At 39.6% G+C, this 19418-nt stretch overlaps 4 protein-coding genes across 5 annotated transcripts in view; 1 reads left to right on the plus strand and 3 right to left on the minus strand.

Annotated features, from left to right (window-relative positions):
* Positions 1-19418, plus strand: part of LOC146460746 (uncharacterized) — a 110633-nt gene that overhangs the window by 79363 nt on the left and 11852 nt on the right. The window contains exons 7-9 of one of the 2 annotated variants that reach the window (XM_085087537.1): positions 9540-9790; positions 10007-10196; positions 13550-13618. In XM_085087537.1, the coding sequence (XP_084943663.1) occupies positions 9599-9790; positions 10007-10196; positions 13550-13618 (451 nt within the window). In that variant the 5' untranslated portion in view covers positions 9540-9598. Of the gene's footprint in view, positions 1-9539; positions 9791-10006; positions 10197-13549; positions 13619-19418 lie in introns of those variants that run through there. The other variant, XM_085087538.1, reaches the window with a different exon arrangement.
* On the minus strand, positions 59-3935 carry LOC146460760 (serine/threonine-protein kinase 35-like). Its single transcript, XM_085087773.1, has one exon. The coding sequence runs from the start codon at positions 1558-1560 to the stop codon at positions 1120-1122; it is 441 nt and encodes a 146-aa protein (XP_084943899.1). The 5' UTR covers positions 1561-3935; the 3' UTR covers positions 59-1119.
* On the minus strand, positions 4015-6774 carry LOC146460761 (serine/threonine-protein kinase 35-like). The gene has a single exon (XM_085087562.1). The coding sequence runs from the start codon at positions 6535-6537 to the stop codon at positions 5563-5565; it is 975 nt and encodes a 324-aa protein (XP_084943688.1). The 5' UTR covers positions 6538-6774; the 3' UTR covers positions 4015-5562.
* LOC146460762 (uncharacterized) lies at positions 16646-18825 on the minus strand. The gene has a single exon (XM_085087616.1). The coding sequence runs from the start codon at positions 17854-17856 to the stop codon at positions 16822-16824; it is 1035 nt and encodes a 344-aa protein (XP_084943742.1). The 5' UTR covers positions 17857-18825; the 3' UTR covers positions 16646-16821.

Consider the following 19418-nt stretch of genomic DNA (forward strand, 5'->3'; position numbering starts at 1 on the left):
CTGATAACCGATTCCTCAAAACGTTGGTTGGAAGAGGGCGGGGGGGGGGGGGGTGAACACGTTTTGTTTCAGATCACGGAAGTCGGAAGTTTCAGTGATGAAAGGTTACTTTCACGAATGATCGACGGGAAGCAGGGAAAATTGCATTTGACTATTAGAGCAAGTCGTTGGAGTAACACGAGTTCTAGCTGTCGAGGTAACTAAGGTTAGACACGCCAATGCCACTAAATGCTAACTGATAAAATAACTGGTAACCAAATCCCCTTGACTAATCGGCTTTAAATAATAATAATAATAATAATAATAATAATAATAATAATAATAAATGGGAATTTCCGTTGATTTCACGGGGTGGCCCCTGAGTGAGTCTATCCACTGTTTCCAGATCGAATTGGAGTTTGGAAATGTTGATTTTTGTGGAGGAAGGAAAACCGGAGTACCCGGAGAAAAACCCTCCGAGCAGGGGCGAGAACAAGAAATAAACTCAGCCCACATATGACGCCGAGACCGGGAATCGAACCCGGGTCACATTGGTAGTATTGGTGGGAGGCGAGTGTTCTCACCACTCCGCCGTTCCTGTTCGCCCCCAAAGGCTTTGAACTAATTAAGAAAGTCAGAGAATAACAACGACATTAACAATCCTTTAGCCCTGCAGAGCCGGCAAGTTTAAGTTAATGTCAGTAAGATTGTACAGTAGCAAACATCACTTTATTGAAGTATTGCCATCTTTTTAAGTGTTCTTTTAGATGATTATAAATTCCTATAATATTACATGTATAATTAAAGAAGATCAATCTCCATTCTTTTTGTTTTGCCAGGCATTTACAAAAAGAACTGACACATACAAAGGTGCACTAAATCTCCTGTTTTTCTTTGCGTTAGTGGAAACAACAATCTCTTGCAGTGGTTATTATCTGTATTTACTTTTGAGTGCCAAAATGTAACTAAATGCTTTCATTTTAAACAAGGAATACACTAAAGTTACCCTTACTGAGGACAGTTACAATTATTTTGTGTGTCAAAAGTTAGTTCTTTTTCCTCGTTTGACATAGCGGAAATCTCACTCACCCTTCTTTTTAGATAACCCTCGAATGAGAGCATCAAGCGGCGGCTTTGATATTAACAACACCAGCCACTCGACGCTGTTGGCGGCTGCTGTCCTCCAGATAGATGGAGCCGTACATTTTGTTGTGTGACTTTATCGTGAATCTCTTCAGCACTTGGACGATCATTGTTATCGTACTGCATGGCATCAAGAGCAATCCTTTGCAGAACATTGGATCCCTGTGCTCGGGATGAAAACTGAATCTTGGTATTTGAATCGTACATGGCCATTGCATACCCAATGCCAACTTTGCCTTCACGAGGAATGCGCGTGAACGCACCGTAGTACGCTTTTCTGTTTACAATGATAAAATCTCGCTCCAGTATCGCGTAGAAAAGGGTACCGATTGAAAAGACGTCGGCTTTTTCAGTGTAATGGTAAGTGTAAAATTCAGGGGCCATCCAGTGTACAGGGCCAATCCCTGAGTTCATGTAGTACTGTGTATAACCAGCCATCCAAGAACCATAATCGATCTGTGCCTCGTTTCTTTTCAGTGCGATGTACTCTCGAGCCAAGCCAAAGTCAGCCAATTGAGCATCTTCTCTTTCAGTCAAAAGCACGTTGTCGGCCTTCAAGTCGCGGTGAACCACTCTGCGTGAGTGGAGGAAGGAAAGAGCTGCTGCCGTTTGACGATTCCACTTCAAATTCAGTTCGTCACTACTCGGTCGAGTAAGGCGCTCGTTCAAGTTTCCACCACTGCAGTACTAAGTCAAAATCAACATGTGAAGGCCTTGGGAATTACGATGCTGGTCTGCTCCTATCATAGTGATCACGTTCTCGTGAGAGATTTGTTTCATTGTTTCCACTTCGCTTAATGCATAACGAATGGCCGCTGGATTCAAGCAGAGGACATCTTTCAATGCATAGATTCTGGAAGATGACACGTCTTGAACCTTGTAGACGACTCCAAAAGCTCCATTGCCAAGTCTCTGTTGAATCCTCAGCGATTTTTGTCCAACTTTAACTCTTGAATTTGTCGGAAGACTCGCTAAGGGCTGCATAATGAGTGGTTCTTTGGGAACAATATCAACGTTCCCTCTCTTGTCAACTTTGAAGCGGAAGAACAATTTCGTGGAAACAGGCGTTTGTTTATTCGACACCAAAGCGCATCACAAAATGGACTTGGCTCCTCCCCTTTCGATAAGCATGCGATGACCTGCTTTAATTCTTAATTTATACTCGTAAACATAGAAAATTTGTGAACAGCTGGAAACCAAAATGATCCACTTGCGAGAAAGTTACTGCGATTTGTATGGCAACTTGTCATGGTTGAACAATGAGAAGGACTCTTCTTTTCTTCCAGCCTTACTCTCAATCACCAACATTCCACAGTGCGTTTACCAGAATTCTAAAAATCTACTTTTATAAATGCTTAGATTTTATTTCCAGCAGTTCGAGAAAACCATTCCGGATGGCATTCAGCAAGCAGCGATTCTAATTAATGGTGTTGAGCACCCGCTTGGCTTACGCTTAGAGGTACGAAGACTGAATTATATTTTCGAGTTTTCTTCACTTGACTAGATAAACTGCAAGTTACAACTACTCTTCTACTATTGTATCACTAGCATCTGGACTAACAACCAACAACTCGTCTGACAAGATTGAATGTTCGCTATTAAATACTTCTGTGATTTGTGGACACATTTGCGAAACCTAGACCTTGAATCATAAGCAAGGTCAACATGACGGTCACAAGTTCTTAAGTCATGCAAGACAACTAAAATAACTCAACTCATAAAGTTATTAAATAATGAAAATCTACTTCATAACAATTGCGTAATTGCCACTTTCACTTTCTGTGCCAGGATTTCCTCTTTTCACATTGTCAGTTACCGGCTGACGTTGCTTGTGCTTCCTGCCTTCCAAATCCCTGCAATATTTGATGTCAGCAGGTTAACTGTTGGAATTTCATCTGTTTCTTCCCACCAATGTTTGGGAGACGCTGTTTCTTGATCGTGGCTCGTTCGCATTTTGTCTGTAATTTAACCTCATTTAGTACACTAACTCTGAGAAGCTTGACTCATATTTACTGTCTTTATCAGCTTACATTCTGATATCTTGTTAGCCCCAAAATAGAAGAGTGGTTTCTGAGAAAATGCCCACGTGCTCCTTTCTAAAAAAAATCAGTGGTGGGGGGACACTACAGGGAAGCGGTAGGATGGTGGTGTGTAGTATAGGAAGGAAGCAGGCCTTTAGTCCATTCGTCGTTGCACTGAGTTACGACTGCTTTACAGTTTATGTTGTAGCTGGACAGGGTTGAACAGTTTTGCATGTAGATTTCTCGATCTTTATTTTTTTTTTTAAATATTGTGCTCCCAAGAGTGTCAAAATCTTCCAGCACTCTAGCGCTTTGCAGGTCACTTCTGAAGTTCATTCTTAAGGAAATGGGTGACTATAGTCACCTAACAATTGTAAAAATAGTCAAGCGTATGTTACGTGATACTGAAATACGAGCAGCTACTTCTGTTCATTTTGAAAACGTTAGCTGATCGGTATACAAAATACTCATGTACATTGTGAAGAACACGTATCTTTTCCCCGGTAGCCGGAGGGAAGTGAAAAATATATGTAGGCTGGAAAGAGGGGCAATCTAATATTTTAACACATGATACTGATTTTGACCATTTTGATCTGAGATGGAGGCTGTATTTTCTGCTCTTCAGATGTGGGCTTTATATTTGTGTTTCGACAAATAAGGAGAACGTTTTGGAAGACGTAGTTAGGCTACAAAAATTTTTTATCGTCCTGAATTGGGAAAAGGGGTTGGTTTTTATCGCTGTACTCTGTGGGTCAGCCGACCCTAAATTCCGATACTACCCCAATCTCAGCCGCGCCCTGCCCACCTCCCCCCCCCCCCCTTTCCGATCTGAGGACTCAATGTAGCCTGACTGAAAGGGCAGTTAAAGGAGCACTGTTATGGGGATTTTATTGTAGTTTATTCTAAAATGCTCAATTATTGGAGAAAGAAGGAAAAAGAAAATATTAAGGTGGTTGAACACAGTTTGCGCGCGCTTTACAGATTCTCTTAGTGATGCTATTAAGCGCGCGCTAGGGTTGTGGTACGCAAATACGGCGGTCGATAAAGTGATCCCTCAATTTCACATGAAATGGATAACAAAGTTAACGTTTGATCCTAAATAACTAAGGTTTTCGTTTCTGGACTATTTTTCTTTTCTTTCCGAGCAAAAAAAAAAAACATTCACCAAGACCTTTCGCATGCTTTTCATCTTTGCCATGAAACCCAAATAAAACCACGCATGCGCATTTGACCAAAAAATTGCGACTGGTTGTTTTCGTGGAAATGAACTGTTTTCTAAGGAACCACTTATTAGAATTCCCTGAAATTTGGCATGAAAATAGTTCCCTAAAAGCGTAACTCGCCTACAAAGAGAAACCTAAATCTAACAGAGGGTATCTTCACAAAACATTAAAATGCAAAATCAATATTTGCAGGAGAAAAAATTACATAAAAATAGTGCAACTGTGTCAGTGTTTTGTGAGTTGTTCTGGATACAAAAAATGGAAAAAATCTAATGAGTACATTTTCTAAAAATAAAGGAAACCTACCACTTATGGACGTTTAATAGTTCGCTGCGTTGCCATGGAAACGGTACTTAGCTCAACAAGACGTACGAAAATACATTCTTTCTTAGTTGGTCTTACACCATACCAATTTTGAGCGTCCAGAAATACATTGTTTCCAAATAACGTCTTCTAACATCTCGGTACACTAAAAAACTATATTCGGCCACCTTAAATGACTTCTCCAAGAAAGAACAAACTATAATCGGTTTTAGTGATTTCTTCAAAATACACAGAAGTTATTTGAAAAAAACTGGCCAACTTCTTCAAATTGTAATCCATTTCTAGCATCCTGGTCATCCACAGCCGTAGATAGTTAATATTTTTAGTCGCTGTGCACTGGTAGAGTTATTATTAACGTTTCCATCGATACAAATCAGTACATGTTTTTAACTATTCATAGTGACGTTAAAAACAGGTAATTCTGCCGACATGATGTAATAAATGATTTAATTAATTGAATTGGAAGGTCAAATGGACGGAATTTCGTTCAAGTTGTTTCAGTTTGAGGGAGGTGAGGTTCATGATTAAATAAACAGACAAGTACCTCCTGTGATTAGTCATTTTTGAATCCGGTAATGGCGGAAAGCGAAATCGGCTCGAATACGAAATTCAAGGTTAAAATAATGGGACTTCCCGTAGGAATTTTGAGTTGAAACTTGGCATGGTAAGTAATAAGTACTTTTACTTTCGAAATATGAAGAGAGTAGAATAACCATATTTTTGATCATAGTGGCACTTTAAGAAGAGAAATAAACTAAGAGCGAGACTTGATGCTAGAAGCGAAATACAACCATACGCATAACAAAATTGCCGTGCAGTTAAGAATCATCCAACGGGGCTACTGAAAATTCAATTCGCCTCTCTTTTTGTAGTTAAATGATCGTACAGTAGTTTCTGACGAGCTCTGTCATCCAGAATTCTAGATCTTCCGTGACATCTTCAAACACTTCATGAATCTCGGCAGCGCTTGGGCGATTGGCGCTGTCGTACTGCAAGGCATCGAGAGTAATTCTTTGCTGCGTGTTGGAGCCTTGCGCTCGGCTGGAAAATTCGATGCTTACATCTGGATCATACTCTGCCATTGCAAAGCCAAGGCCAACTTTGCCGAAACGAGGAATACGCTTGAACGCACCGTAGTACTTCTTCCCATCAATCGTAATGAAATCTCGCTGCAGGATCGCGAAAAAGAGAACACCCAATGAAAAAACATCGGCTTTCTCTGTGTATTGCTGGAGATAGAACTCCGGAGCCATCCAGTGCATGGGGCCAGTACCTGAATTCAGGTAGTATTGAGTGTAGGTGGCCATCCACGAATCATCGTCTTGTCGAACGCCGGTTCGTTTGAGTGCGATGTATTCACGAGCCAAACCAAAGTCGGCTAACTTTACATCTTCCTCGGTGGTTAAGAGCACGTTGTCTGGCTTTAAATCTCGGTGAACCACTCTGCATGAATGAAGGTAAGCGAGAGCGTCGGACGCTTGAAGCATCCACTTGAAATTTAGCTCCTCACTACTCGGCCGATTTAGGCGTTCGTTCAAGTTTCCGCCAGCGCAGTACTCAGTTAAGATCAACATGTGCAGCCCTTGGTCATCATTAAATTGGTCTGCTCCTTCAAGGGCAATCACATTCTCATGAGAGATTTGGTACATTGTTTCAACTTCGCGACAAGCCTTGCGAATGGCCGACGCATTGAAACAAGCGACATCTTTGAGCGCATAGATTTTGGAAGATGCCACATCTCTGACTTTGTACACGACACCAAAAGCGCCATTACCGAGTGTTCGCTGGATTTGTAGCACTCGTTCTCCCACTCGAACTCTTGAATTTCTTGTAAAAGCTTGATACATTGTGCCAGACTCCTTGTACCTTAGTGTACTCTGCTAAACAAAACACTAATTGTTGATCGCGCGCTATTTTTGTGGCGGAAATTAAAAACGGTTTCAGTTTTAGAAGTACGAGCTGTGCCTCATTAGCATATTTACACCGCGCTTCCGAGAATTCCAAACAGTCTTCTTACTCGGTTTCCTGGCACTCGTCCAGTGAGTCACAGACATGATGTGCGCGTAGTGAAAGTTAATTTTTGGCGAATAATGTAAACGTTTGCCATCTGGTCTTGGATGATTAAAATTCTGAAGACTCAATGGGCAGAAGCTCTCTTGATCTCATTTGTTTAGATACAGAGTTTCATGGTGCTCGGAATACATTGACATTTAGCTATTTCTAAAGCAACAGTAATTTTCAACTTTGGGTTACAGCATGAACATACTTTTATTCTGCAATTTTCAGGGATGACTTAATTATAAAGAAACAAATTATATAAATAGAAAGAAATGAACGAATTGTGCGTTTCGTTGATGATTCCTTGGAAATGCGCACTGAATAATCGCAATCGCTGAGGGTTATTTTTGACACATCTCAAAGACCACCGATCTCAGAAAATTTAGATATATTTAGTAAATAAACCCCACTCCGGCGGTTGGTATATCGGTGGATAATACTCGAGGCTGAACGATTGTCAGGAAAATGAACAGTTGGCAGAGAAGCGAAGCTTTACTTTCCGCAGAATATCAAGTGGTAAGTGTTAAGAGAAGATACAGCAAATAACGAAGCTTGCTGTGATTTTGCTAGGGAGAAGGTACCTGAGTAACCAAACTTAATATACAAAGCTTAATGCAAATCGTCCAAACTTTTGATAACAAATTTGCTCCTCACTGAAATTAAATTGATGTAAATCGAGAAAGGTACATAGATCTTTTTCAAGTTTTCTTTCTCTGCCCATATTAAATTGGTATTTTCTCAGTCTGGTGCGGCAAGGACCATCTAATCATTCTAATTCTGTGAAATACTGTAGTTTCCTAGATTTTTGGTCAACGGCCCCGCGGTAGCCATTATCTATTTCGAAGAGACCTCATTGTGATCTCGTTTTCCTACTTACAAGTGCGGACGGATAGTTCATGGCAAGATAATATCAGAAGACTTCATTTTGAGAAACGTCTAGTCTTTCTGATAGAGAACTTAACGGAATGCCGGATTCATAGCTCGATCGTGCGTTACGCGCAATAAAACCTTTTGCAGGCACCTTTTTTTCGATTCAAGCTTATTCGATCTCAGCTGTGAGCTGGTAACATCTTACTATTATGTCACAGGGTAACCCAACCAGAAGAAAAAAATCCAGACCGGTACAATAAGGATAAGCAGATAATGAGTTATGACTAGATGTGCGACTGAACTGAGTTGGTCAACCAGTAAAATGGAACTATCATGCCGATAGCAAATCATAACTTGAAGAACTGACAGGAGTCAAATTCCCATTCAGTCATTCTCCATTTCGTGAATGCTGGGACTAAGTTTAAACAAAAACTCAAGCGACACTTCATGTTGACTCATTTTGTGGTTTATTTAGGTTTAATCAAGTAACAATTATACGCCGTTTGTCCGACCCAGATTCCGGGTTTGAGCTGAACCCAGGGATCAACTAATTCTCACGGGATCAGGGATCAAGATTTATAAAGATTTTGGAATCATGGATTAAAATTTAAAGCTAAAATGTGGGATCAGTCGGGAAAAAAATATACCTCATTACGACCTTGCTATTTTCTTTTGAGAAATCGCACGCGTTACATCTGACGTCATTTTTAACGTCTGCCGGTACTCTTATGGACAATAGCTACGAGTCAATCAGCCCGCGGGAATTTTAACAACTATAGTAAAATTAAGTGTGGACTTCAGATGTAAAGTAAGCTACTTGGTACTTTGTGAACTGATCTCGCCTGTAGTTGCTCACTTGATTGTACCTCAAGGTATTGAGAACGAACCAATAATGAGGGTCATCTTGCACAAAGCTTGACAGTTCATTGCTGATGTGTGGACTAACCATGGCCGTCGAACGCTTTCCAAACTATTTTCAGTTTTTGTAAAATCAAGAATTCTGCGAGAAAATAAGATTTAGAGCCTTTTTTGTGTAATCATTGCGCAAAAACTATATCCGGCTTGGCAAAAAAAAAAAAATCGTAACACTATTAATATGTCGCAAAAAGATCGTTAGATAGATTTCACGTTTTTGATGAAAACTAAAGACTAATGGTGAGTTGTAATTTTTTCTTATTTTTGAGGACAGCAGTTTTTTTTAACAAATTTGTTTCTATTGAAGTTGTTAACTTGCGGATAGGGAAAAACTGTAATTTTATGGTAGGAAAAGTTCTTCTCTTGATCTTTTAGCGGATGAACGAATTCATTCCTCAGAAATTAATATAACGGGTGGTCAACCAGACCCTTCCTTTGAACCATGAAAAAGGAATTGCCGTAATTTTTCATGCATCGAAACTAAGGGCCCGACTGAAATTCGTACCCCTGGTTTTGACTCCGCTAAAATCGTTAAAAGAAAAAATTGCCGTTCTGTATTTATTCAGAAACCAGTGGTCAGAAATTTTGAATCCGCTTTAAATCGTCATAATTATCGTGCAGTGTTTATTTGGAATGCAAGGGTCCGAAAATGTGGCAACTAATATTAATTTCGAAAGCAGTTTTGCTGAATTTGGATCCTCGCATGTGACTTGACTATCAATTCACCAAAAACGGGGTGCACTTCGATTAACGTTATTTGCCATGCAGAATGCCCATTGAGATTAAGGTTGCCTTGTACAATTTACTTTCATGGTTATTTTTCCTGATGAGGTGTGCGTTAGTCACGCGTAGGAGAAAAATAAAAACTCAAAAATTTCACATACCTACTGCTCACTAGTTCAACCTTTTTTTTTTCTTTAAAAAAAAAAAAATCCAAAATCTCTCTAATGTAACTCTTTTCAACGGCATGGATTGTGTTATATACATTTTCTATATTTGTTGTTAGGGCCGAGACATTACCTCCGAGCTTCGGGATTTCGTTAAACGACTCCAGAAAGAAGGTTAATGATGAAGGAAGCTCCAGACAAGGAAACGTTCACAATTTACTCTCCACCTGGAGAACTCCATTACTGTAAGAACTACCTGTTCTTCGTGAATCCATTTCAAAGTTCTCAACAAAAGAATATGACTGGGTCCGATGAGAAATTCCCGGGTGCCTTCCTGACAATTCACGAACTGCAAGCATGCAGCGATGAGGTAACTCTCCTTAAGACGTTTTTTCTTAATTTTTCCAGTTAAAAAGTTGATAGCAAACTCTCCCATCATTTCCATCAGAAGGCATGTAGACAAAGTTTCATTGTCATTTATCGTAGCTGGCATATCAAGCAAATGATCAATCTCGTGTAAGTGCTATGCATGTGCTATCGTGGTTTTCTGTTGCACGTTCTAACATATTGTACTTCTCTATTTCAGCTCGTCCTTTCTGAAACAAAGTCTGGAGTTGCCTTTGCACAAAGCATAAAGTTCAGTTTCATGACAACGTTTAATATTTGCCTGCTGTTCGATCCTATTTACCTGGGGAAAGGTATTGAGGGTGTCAGAGACACTGGTGGGTTCTACTCTTTGGGGTTCATCCATAAGAAAGGTTTCCCAGGGCTAAGAGGTGAGTGTAACTTATCCTGAGCATAGTGAACCTAGAGATCAGTTCGAATCCTTTCACAAAAATGCGCTCGCTTACCATGCCTTGCTGACCGACATCTGTTAACCACACCTTGCAAAAAAATTGAATCACTTTTCGAGTGTAAGTGTATACGAGCCATTGCTCAAAGGAAGGTAATCATTTCACTTCTACAACAAACGATGAAACTCACAATCGTATTTCTTTTAAGGAAAGGATATATCCGGTTGAAATTCCTTCCTCCGGCTAGGTGAAGACCAAATTCATCTCTAATTTGCTTGAGCATTTTACTCTTATATGTACTATGATATTTTTCATTACCATTTAATAGTGATGATGCTAATGGTCATGATAACGATGATGATGACGATGATGTTAAGTGTGATTAAACCTTCCTTTTATTCTAGATGCAGGACAGCGTATCTCGTTGGTCACTAGGAAATTTCTAGGAAACTTTTGGCGGCTGCCACAATGTTCTCCGTTGCCGTTAAAAGCACGTTTTCTAAGTCTCGATGAACAAGTCTCGATGAACAACACTACGGGAGTGGAGGAAGGCCAATGCTGCGGCAGCGTCATGCATCCATTTGAATTAAGGCATCGCTCGGTCGATTATGGTGTTCGTTCAAGTTTCTACCACCGCAGTACTCCATTGAATCAGTATGTTGGCACTGGGGAAAGAACACATCAAAAGTTAAATCTTCAAGCCAACGATCATAGAATATGTTTCATTCTATAGGGGTGGCAGCCGTCTGTTCTGGCAACCATGAATTGAATGCATGCCATAGTGAGGTAAAGAATAAGAATAATAACGACAACACCGTGAACAAAGTTGAAAGTACATAAGGCGGAAGCAGTGTCGACGCTAATGAAGGTGAAAATTGCCAAGCATCAGTTAAATTATGAACACCCTCTAGTTGATCGTACACCATAAGCACACTGAAATCATGACATGTCTTGAACTTCAGTCGAACACCGCTTTATGAGCATCCTGTTTAACACGGACAGTTGTATTTGTTCCGACGAAAAGTTCATATACCTGTTCATAAACAAAGAAACAATACAATGATTGTTTCACTCAGTCGCAGGAGGGCTCGATGCAAAAACATGCAGAGCGAAATATAAATTTAAGATAGAAAAGGTAACACAGTTACTCGAATTTCACGCACTAAGCGATCATCATATATTTTCTTCATATATTTTCTTGTGGTACTTTATTGGATACATGAAATTTGGAGTACGATTTTGCAACATGATTCTATCCCAATGGTTTAAATTTTTTGCTTTTCAGTGACGGCTAAGTAAGGTTTTGTAATAATGATTAATAAATTTGTCTTCTTTTTCGTGATGTATTTAGACTAAATGCGTTTAGTCTAATTTTTGTTATTTTCCTTTAAGCGGCCTTTGGATTGCTATTAATTGTTGCTTCAGCGTGTATTTTTGGCCACTGCGTGTGACTGGCCAGAGTGATTACTTTACTTTTGGATTCACGGCACAAATTCATAAATTGTAAATGTGTGATTTGTAGATTGCAAATAGCAAACTTGAGGGTCTATCCGCCCAATTATTTTAAAATTTGTACATTAAATAAAAGAGAGGAAAAAACCGCTTCGTGGGCTTCTTAAGTGTAGAGAATAGCAACTTCGTCATCGCCGCTTGCTTGACTCACTTGCTTGAGGCCGATTAAATGACAAAAATCAGATATGTGCTGATGTCGATTTTATTATCGATATTTTTACAGTCCATTAGTGAAGTCAATAGATGACCTTTTGATTAAACAAAAAACATTAAATTCGTTTCTGGTGGCCAATTTAACATCTTTCAGCTTTACATCGCTAGATGATTCATAGTATACCAGGTTTGAAAGTGCCATTGTAAAGGAAAAAGACGGAATCCCCATTGTTGTTAAAAAGAAAGAGAAAGAAAAAGACACCCGGAAATTTAATGTCAATGTCTGTGAAGGACTAGCCTGTTTCAGGTACGTGTTCAGATTGTGCGGAGCGCCGCGAACAAAACTGCTCTGCGATCGAATGATAATTAACAGGCGAAGAGACTTAAAGAGAAATCGATTGCTCTCCTCTTCTTCTCTTCTCGTTTTTTCGCGCACGTGATTTCCGTCGCTCCCCTGCCTATCTGGGCCCAGCTGTTCAAAGTCCGATTAAGCTAATCCCGGATTAACGCGCACTTTGATGCGAGTTTAATTAATAAATTAATTAAGATTCTCCCAAAAGATTTTTGTCCGTCAGTTTTTCCTTAGACGTTTCGTAACCTTTAGCTTGAAACTAGCCTTTTAAACCATTTTAAACAAGCGAGATGAAAACCTCGATTAACTTTTAAACGTTCGGCTTTCGAACAACCGGACCCAGAACTTCCGGGACATCCTAGAAAAAGATGTATTTCTTCAATTTTTAAATCTGGACTGCGCTTGGTTGATAGTTTTCGTTGTACTCTGCAAGGTATCGCGTGCAATTCTTTGCCGATGAGCATTAGACTCTTTTGCTCGGCTTAAGAACATCTACCAAAGACACTTCTGACACCAGCCAACCTATATAAGTACCCCTTGTTATCACATACAATCTAGCTCTTCGTTCGTATCATCCAATATTCATCATTATTCTTCGTCTCCCCGCTGTGCTAACGTTTTCAAAGCCACGCTTCTTGCTGCTTTTCGACGGTTCAACAACCTCAGTAATTTATTGCCTAGTCCCTTTTCGGCTTTCTCCTAGGCCCTCACGGTCATTTCGTTTCGGTGACGTATCCGAGGCGAGCGGCCGGGGAAAGCCTCGCTTTTTCGCTCGGACCACGTGACCCGAAACGGATTGAGATAAAAAAAAAACAGAGAGAGGCCTAGAAACTAGGCAAAGTAATTTACTAGTTATATGGGGAGGTTAAGCAACGGCGACGTCAACGGGGAAGGTGTGGGCATTGTTGAAATTGACTGGTGCATCATTGTTTCATCAGCGTAAGTTTCAAAAGTCTCCACAGCGATTTACTGAAAAGAAAACAAAGGTGAGAGTTGGGCCGGCGAACAGAGCAGCGAAGCTGCAAAAGGATTGGGCAGAGGACGAGTTGATATTTGTATTTTCTCGCGGCGGCTCGACCACCAGCCGCAGTCAGGGAAATGAGCCCACGTTCACCCCCTCGGGGAGGAAAGCCAGACACGGAGGAAGAGGCGGAAATCGATCCTTGTAGCTCTGCCTCCGCACGCGGACACTGTACTGTGGTACCGCCTGCTACACGCAAACAAACGATACTACTCGCACATATTGAAAAATGTTTGCGAAGCAAAAGAATTACTGAAATAGTTGACAAGAATAAAGATAGCTTCTTATTTCCCGCAGTTTTCCAAGATGTGCATCAGTTGAAAGAAATGTGGTGGATGCGAATGCGCCACTCATCGAGTTCTAGCCGTGAGTATGCAGGTCGAACTCGGATTCATTTTTCCGAGTAGCCTTTGCCACTGACCAAAACATTCAAAACTCTCAATTTGGTAAGCCCACAGCAATCTTCATACATATATTTTTCCATTTATATATCCAACTTGTACGTACGTTCTCGTCTTGTCGTCTATAATTTATGGTCTGAAAAATATACGTCTATCACTTATTCACCAGGCTTAAAACATAACATGACATTGTTTTTCTTTCCCACATGTTGCATGCACCTACGAGTCTCCTGTAGCTCAGTGGTAGAGCATCCGAACTTCCTAGTAATCATCTAGGTTTATACTCTATAGGTTTGTCTCCTTTTGGGAGAACTTGGATTTTTTTTTTCCGAGTATGCTGTGTCACTGACTGAAAAAAATAATAATGCATCTATCAGCTTTCCAACATGTTCATGTGATTTTCATTGTAGCGTTCACATACACCGACATGTGCATGATAAAACGAGTGCGTAAACGTGAACTACGCGTTTTACGTGTGGACTAGGTCAACTTTAATAATGAACAAAAATCTCCTTTTTCAGCTTTTTTCGCATTAAGTAGAATATATATATATGTTGTGGACGGACCGGGATATCAGCTGTTTAGCAAAGCAATCTTGATAACATCAGCATGTTTTCTCATCAATATCTCTCCGAATTAGGAGAACTTGGGAGGAGTTAATATTCATGTTTTGTTAGTCGTGAAAATTAGCATCTTTGTTTTCAAACAACCTGAAGCTTTTTTTTTTTTGTCAATTTTTTTCGCTTTGTTTTTCCTTTTTATTATTGTTATTTACACCTTTTACATTTCCAATTTCTGACTCAGTCTGCAAATAATTTATTCTTTGTACTATAGTTTTTAGTTTGTCTGAACCTTACTAAAAACAAATATCCGAACCATCAAGGTCCATGGAAGTCTGCCAAGCCCATTACGGATGAGCTGCCAAGAGCTATTGTCACATTTTCTGTGTTATCTGATATCTGCCCATTAACATTAGCCTGACAAGTATTCAGTAAGATAACATCTTCACGCTGAAAGGCAAAAATAACCCGAAAAAACAAACCTGAATGGGCCGCCTACAAGGGTGCTTATGTTCATACAAGCGTAACTAACGAGAGAGTCAAAAATACTCTACAAAAACAGAGTTTAAATTGACACGAAGGTTTTCAAATGACCTTGAACATTGAAATTGATTTCTTGGTGAAACAGCGCGCTAGAGTGAAAATAAATTTTAATAAATTGGCAAAAGTGTGTTTAATTTTGAATTGAATAATTATTTGCATAGATTGTACCAGCTGATACTCTGTTGTAAATATGTTTCACTGATTTTCATAGAATTTAAAAGAATATTAATCCGTCATAAAGTATGGCGGAAAACCAGATCAAAACTGGACTTATAGTTTCTTTTGTCGTGCGTGTTCATTTATATGTTGTGAAATTAAACATTTTTGTTTCACCAATGAACATTTGATGAATTAGATTCGTCATTAACCGAAAGAACATTAAAACAAAGTATTTCCGGCCGTCAGAATCGCCTTAAGAATAAACAGAAAAAACTCGAGATGTTTCTTTTCGCCTACAATTAAGAAAAATCTTGAAAACGAAAGCCATTGAACAGACTTTTGACCCAGGATTACGACAAATGTAAAGATCGCATTTACGCCAACAAAGCTCAGAGAAACCATTCAAACGTCACGCTGTGATTTTCACTGGCTTTTTTGTATGACCTTCTGATTTCCAACAGCGAAAAAAAAAATTGCGAATACTGTTTACAAGCGGAAATATCATTTTGTTTTGACAGCGAATAGCTAATATTTCGCTAATTGATGTAAATCTACAAAGGTAATAATTAAAATTCGACTTAATCGTTGCTGTGAACTACGAGATTCGAGCGATATTAAAAACGATCCTTGTTTTTGTTATAAATTCACTTCTTTTCCTTAAAAGAAAATTTTTTAAACTTTTCAAACTTAGAAGAAAATTACCTGCAGTGAAGGAATCGAAGATAATCGACTCAGAAAAAAAGAAAAAGGAGAGGGAACTTGAGGAGGAACGAAAATCCGAGTAATCTAGTGCTGTATGTCCAATAGTGAAGAAAATAAAAATAAAAATAAACAGTTGAGACGAAAAAGACAAAACCAGCAACGGTTCTAGAGAAGAAATGATATGTTTGGTTCGTATCATCGAGAAATCATTGTAAACTACTTGTCGAGTGATGCTAGGATTTTCGATTCATTGGTTTTTCACCGTAATCTCGCAAATTTAAAAGGCGACCAAAAGCTTCGGCCACTGTTTATATTTGTGGTATTTTGACACGGCATCACTAATCTATAGTTCGTCTGCGAAAGCAATAATGAATTTTTTCCTTTTATTTGATCGTTTGTTTTGGCTGCGGGACGAGTGATAACAATCTTTTTTTCTCTTTTTAAAAAACACTCACTTTGGCTTTAAAACGCAGCATTATTTAGTAAAACGAAAGTATAGTCTCAAGTGCAATAAAATTGATTGCTGTTGTGGGCAACATATTCGCTTTCAATTGCAAATTTTCTTATCTGTTTTTTTTTTTCCCTCTAAAATCACAGCTGCCAGTGTCGAAGATATTTTAAAACTAATGTACCTTGCCTCATGCATCTTACATCTTTTCGTATCTATCGTAAAGTTTGTCACAGCCGCGAAGGTCGACGGCTTCGAATTTAGCTACAATTTAAAAACAGCCCAGAACATTTAGACTAAATATAGTCCCTGTGTTTCAGCGATGAACTGGCAGGTGTTAAAAATGGACATTAAAGAAAAAAATATACCATGCGTGGGACGAAGGGAATTTCAGTTTATTTGAGATTTAAATAAGTCATAATTGACTCTCTTTTTCGGCTTATCCTTCGGTGAAAGGACTTTTTTTTGTCTATTCCAAGACAAAATAGCAATTCAGTTACGATTCGTGGCCACTCTTGCTCAAATAAGAATTAACAGTGTTCAAATTTCTTGCCAAACAAGACAATAAACTTGTCGGAAATGCCTTTTCAGTTTCAATTATTTATTGTAAAACAAACAATATTCTGCTTTTGACATTTGGTAGTTGTGTCGTGGGTAGAAATACAAACTGAAAAGAAAGCATTTTTGTTATAAAAATTACTGAGACGTATGGAGTTCCACGCTTAAAACAAGTGCATAAAAATTTTTAGATCCACATCACCCAAAAAATTTCATCCATTGCAGTAATATTTCCTGGTTAGCAGCGTATTTGTCTTCTATGTCCTTGGGTTGCTCGCTTTCTAATGTCTGTTCTTGAATTTCCTGGTTATTGTTGCAATCGCAGTGGTATGCAGTGTTTTCATTTTCGCTGGAAACGCAGCGGCCGGTCAAAAATCCGACGGGTTTCAAATTCAATGCGGGAAGACTGCAGTGTCGTTTGCTTTCTTTCGTACTCGGTGGGAACGATAAAGGACGGCGAAAAGACTGGTTATTCCTCGCTTTCTGGGTGTCCTGTCTAGGAGAACTAAACGGCACTGGAACCAAAGATGACTTTCGCCTTCGCGCGATTCTTGGACTATGCTCTTTAGCTGCACGCGGTTGTGGTTTCTCACCACAGGCTGATAACATTGTCACGGCTTCAGGAACCACCTTCCTACTCGATTTGCTTCGTCGCTCAATCGATATTCCCATCTTTTTTGCATGTTCCGTTATGTAGCACATAGGATCAGAATGCCTTCTAGGCGTCGCTAAATCCTGAAAACTGCTTTCACGCCGAGCGGTGTAAGGAGATTCCACGCTTTTTACCGAAGTTCGTAAGCAAGAAGTGTTTTCACTTTCATCGCTCATACTAACACTAGAGTTGTCAGTTGAACTTGAACGTTGTGACAAGCGGTGAATAATTTGCTCTGTTGCGAGACCAGCTGGCTCGGAATATCTGCGATTTTGACAAGAAATAGGCGTAATCGTGGCTCGCTGCTTTATTCTTAAATACGAACCGTCCCGATAAATTGCTGGCAAAGACATTGTTCGAGGTCGACGATAGCAAGTTGGTCCTTTGTCTGCAACGTTTTGAAACTCTTGCTCGTTGCTTGTGCCGTCGAAGGCAGCATTATCATCTACGGTTTCTGAGATCGTTTTCAAATTACTTGCTTGCACAGAAAGCCTCCTTTCAGCTAATCGAGGATGAAAAACGTTTCCCTCGTAGCAGCCTAAAGGGTATGTAGCTTTTCCACCGAAAATGCTCTCTACCATGATTCAATCGTTGCTCGATCTTCCAACTCTGATCTTGTATCTGCAAACTGTCTCACAAATCCAGCATATCAGATTTTCTTTCCATGCTAAATCTCTTTAGAATATCTAAGATCATCTAAGGTTGAAACTTGGCAGGGCTCGTAAGTAAGGCGATCGCGGGCTTTCATCTGTTTTCAAAACACACGAGTTGCAAACAAAATCAACGCCTGAAGAAGCTTCGTAGCCCCGACCGTATCAGTGCAAAGGCTTTCATGCGGTCGTTTCTCGAATCAATGTATGCTTATAAATATTAACCATGCGGTTAGGCTACACGTAAAATTAATAACAACAAGCAAAAGTGCCTTTTTTTAGAACACTTTATCGCAAACAAGCATTCAAGCGTAGCTCATATCTCAGCGCCACTCAACGGGCGAGCTCCTCTGTCGCTAATATAATGATATGTAAACACATTTGCACCAGTAATGAGCTTGTTTTCACTTTTCAGGAATGATCCTGTCACTCCAAAAATTACCGCTTTTAAAATTGCTTCACCACATAGAGGCAATTCTTCATTAAAAAGAGCTATTTTTTGCCATCGTCACACGAGAAGTATTTACTTTTCGGATCGCCAGCTGCCACAGACGACTTAATGAGCTATAAGCGAAAGCTTAATCCTTGCGAAATTTGCAAGTGCTCCCGTATTTACACTCGATCAACTTTAGGAAGACGTGCTCAAATAAATGCCGCATAGACGTTGCTATCACCGCTCGCCCAAGCGAGCAAAGCTATTTCCGCGGTTATGGGTGGTTTCCATGGTTGCAAGCGTCGACACCTTGTACAAAAGTGGGCATAAGAATGTTGCAAGCTGCTTAACTCCTGTTTTTGCCAAGCTCGAAACTAATCATTCGGTACTGCGTTGTAGTCGTAGAAAGTATCGTGGTATCATATTTGACATTTCCTCTAATCTTTCAATTGACAAAACGCCATAAACAGAATTTTCGACCAAGGATTAATTAGACATGCAGCCGACAGACCATTTCTTCCATGATTTATTAGTTCTTTATATTTTAATATCTCGGAGTTCTAAAAATATCCCCTGTAAACTGAGGCTCTTTTCGTTTAAATCCGTCGAGAAGTTAAATTATACCAGAAAGCTGCATCTATAAAAACGACATTCGTCGCTTTTATTATTTCTCTTTCTCGCGTGCTTCTCAGCATTTCCATCCAAACTTGTACAATAGACACAAGCGAAATGAAGCGAAACTTTTGATATTGTCAACAGTGGTACTTTGAAACTGCCGTTTTAATTGACCGAACCTTTGGTGACGCTCAGTTTAATTGCAAGCATTTTTTCCTTTGTGGATAATGACAAATGAAAAAGTGACCTTACTCTGTATTAAGAAGTTGACTCTTAATCGGCCGCCAAACAGCACCCGTCCGGCTTACGTCAGTCCAGCTAGTTGTAGAGATAGCCGAGTCAGCGCTGAGTAATATAAAGATCGGTACGACAGAAGTGAATGTTTGCATAAGCAATGATATTGATTCAGCGTAAGCCATGACATAAATCAATGGTTAGTTTTCAC

The sequence above is a fragment of the Pavona decussata genome, unplaced genomic scaffold, assembly GCF_977016875.1.
Source record: "Pavona decussata unplaced genomic scaffold, jaPavDecu1.1 SCAFFOLD_207, whole genome shotgun sequence".
Taxonomy (NCBI): Eukaryota; Metazoa; Cnidaria; class Anthozoa; order Scleractinia; family Agariciidae; genus Pavona; species Pavona decussata.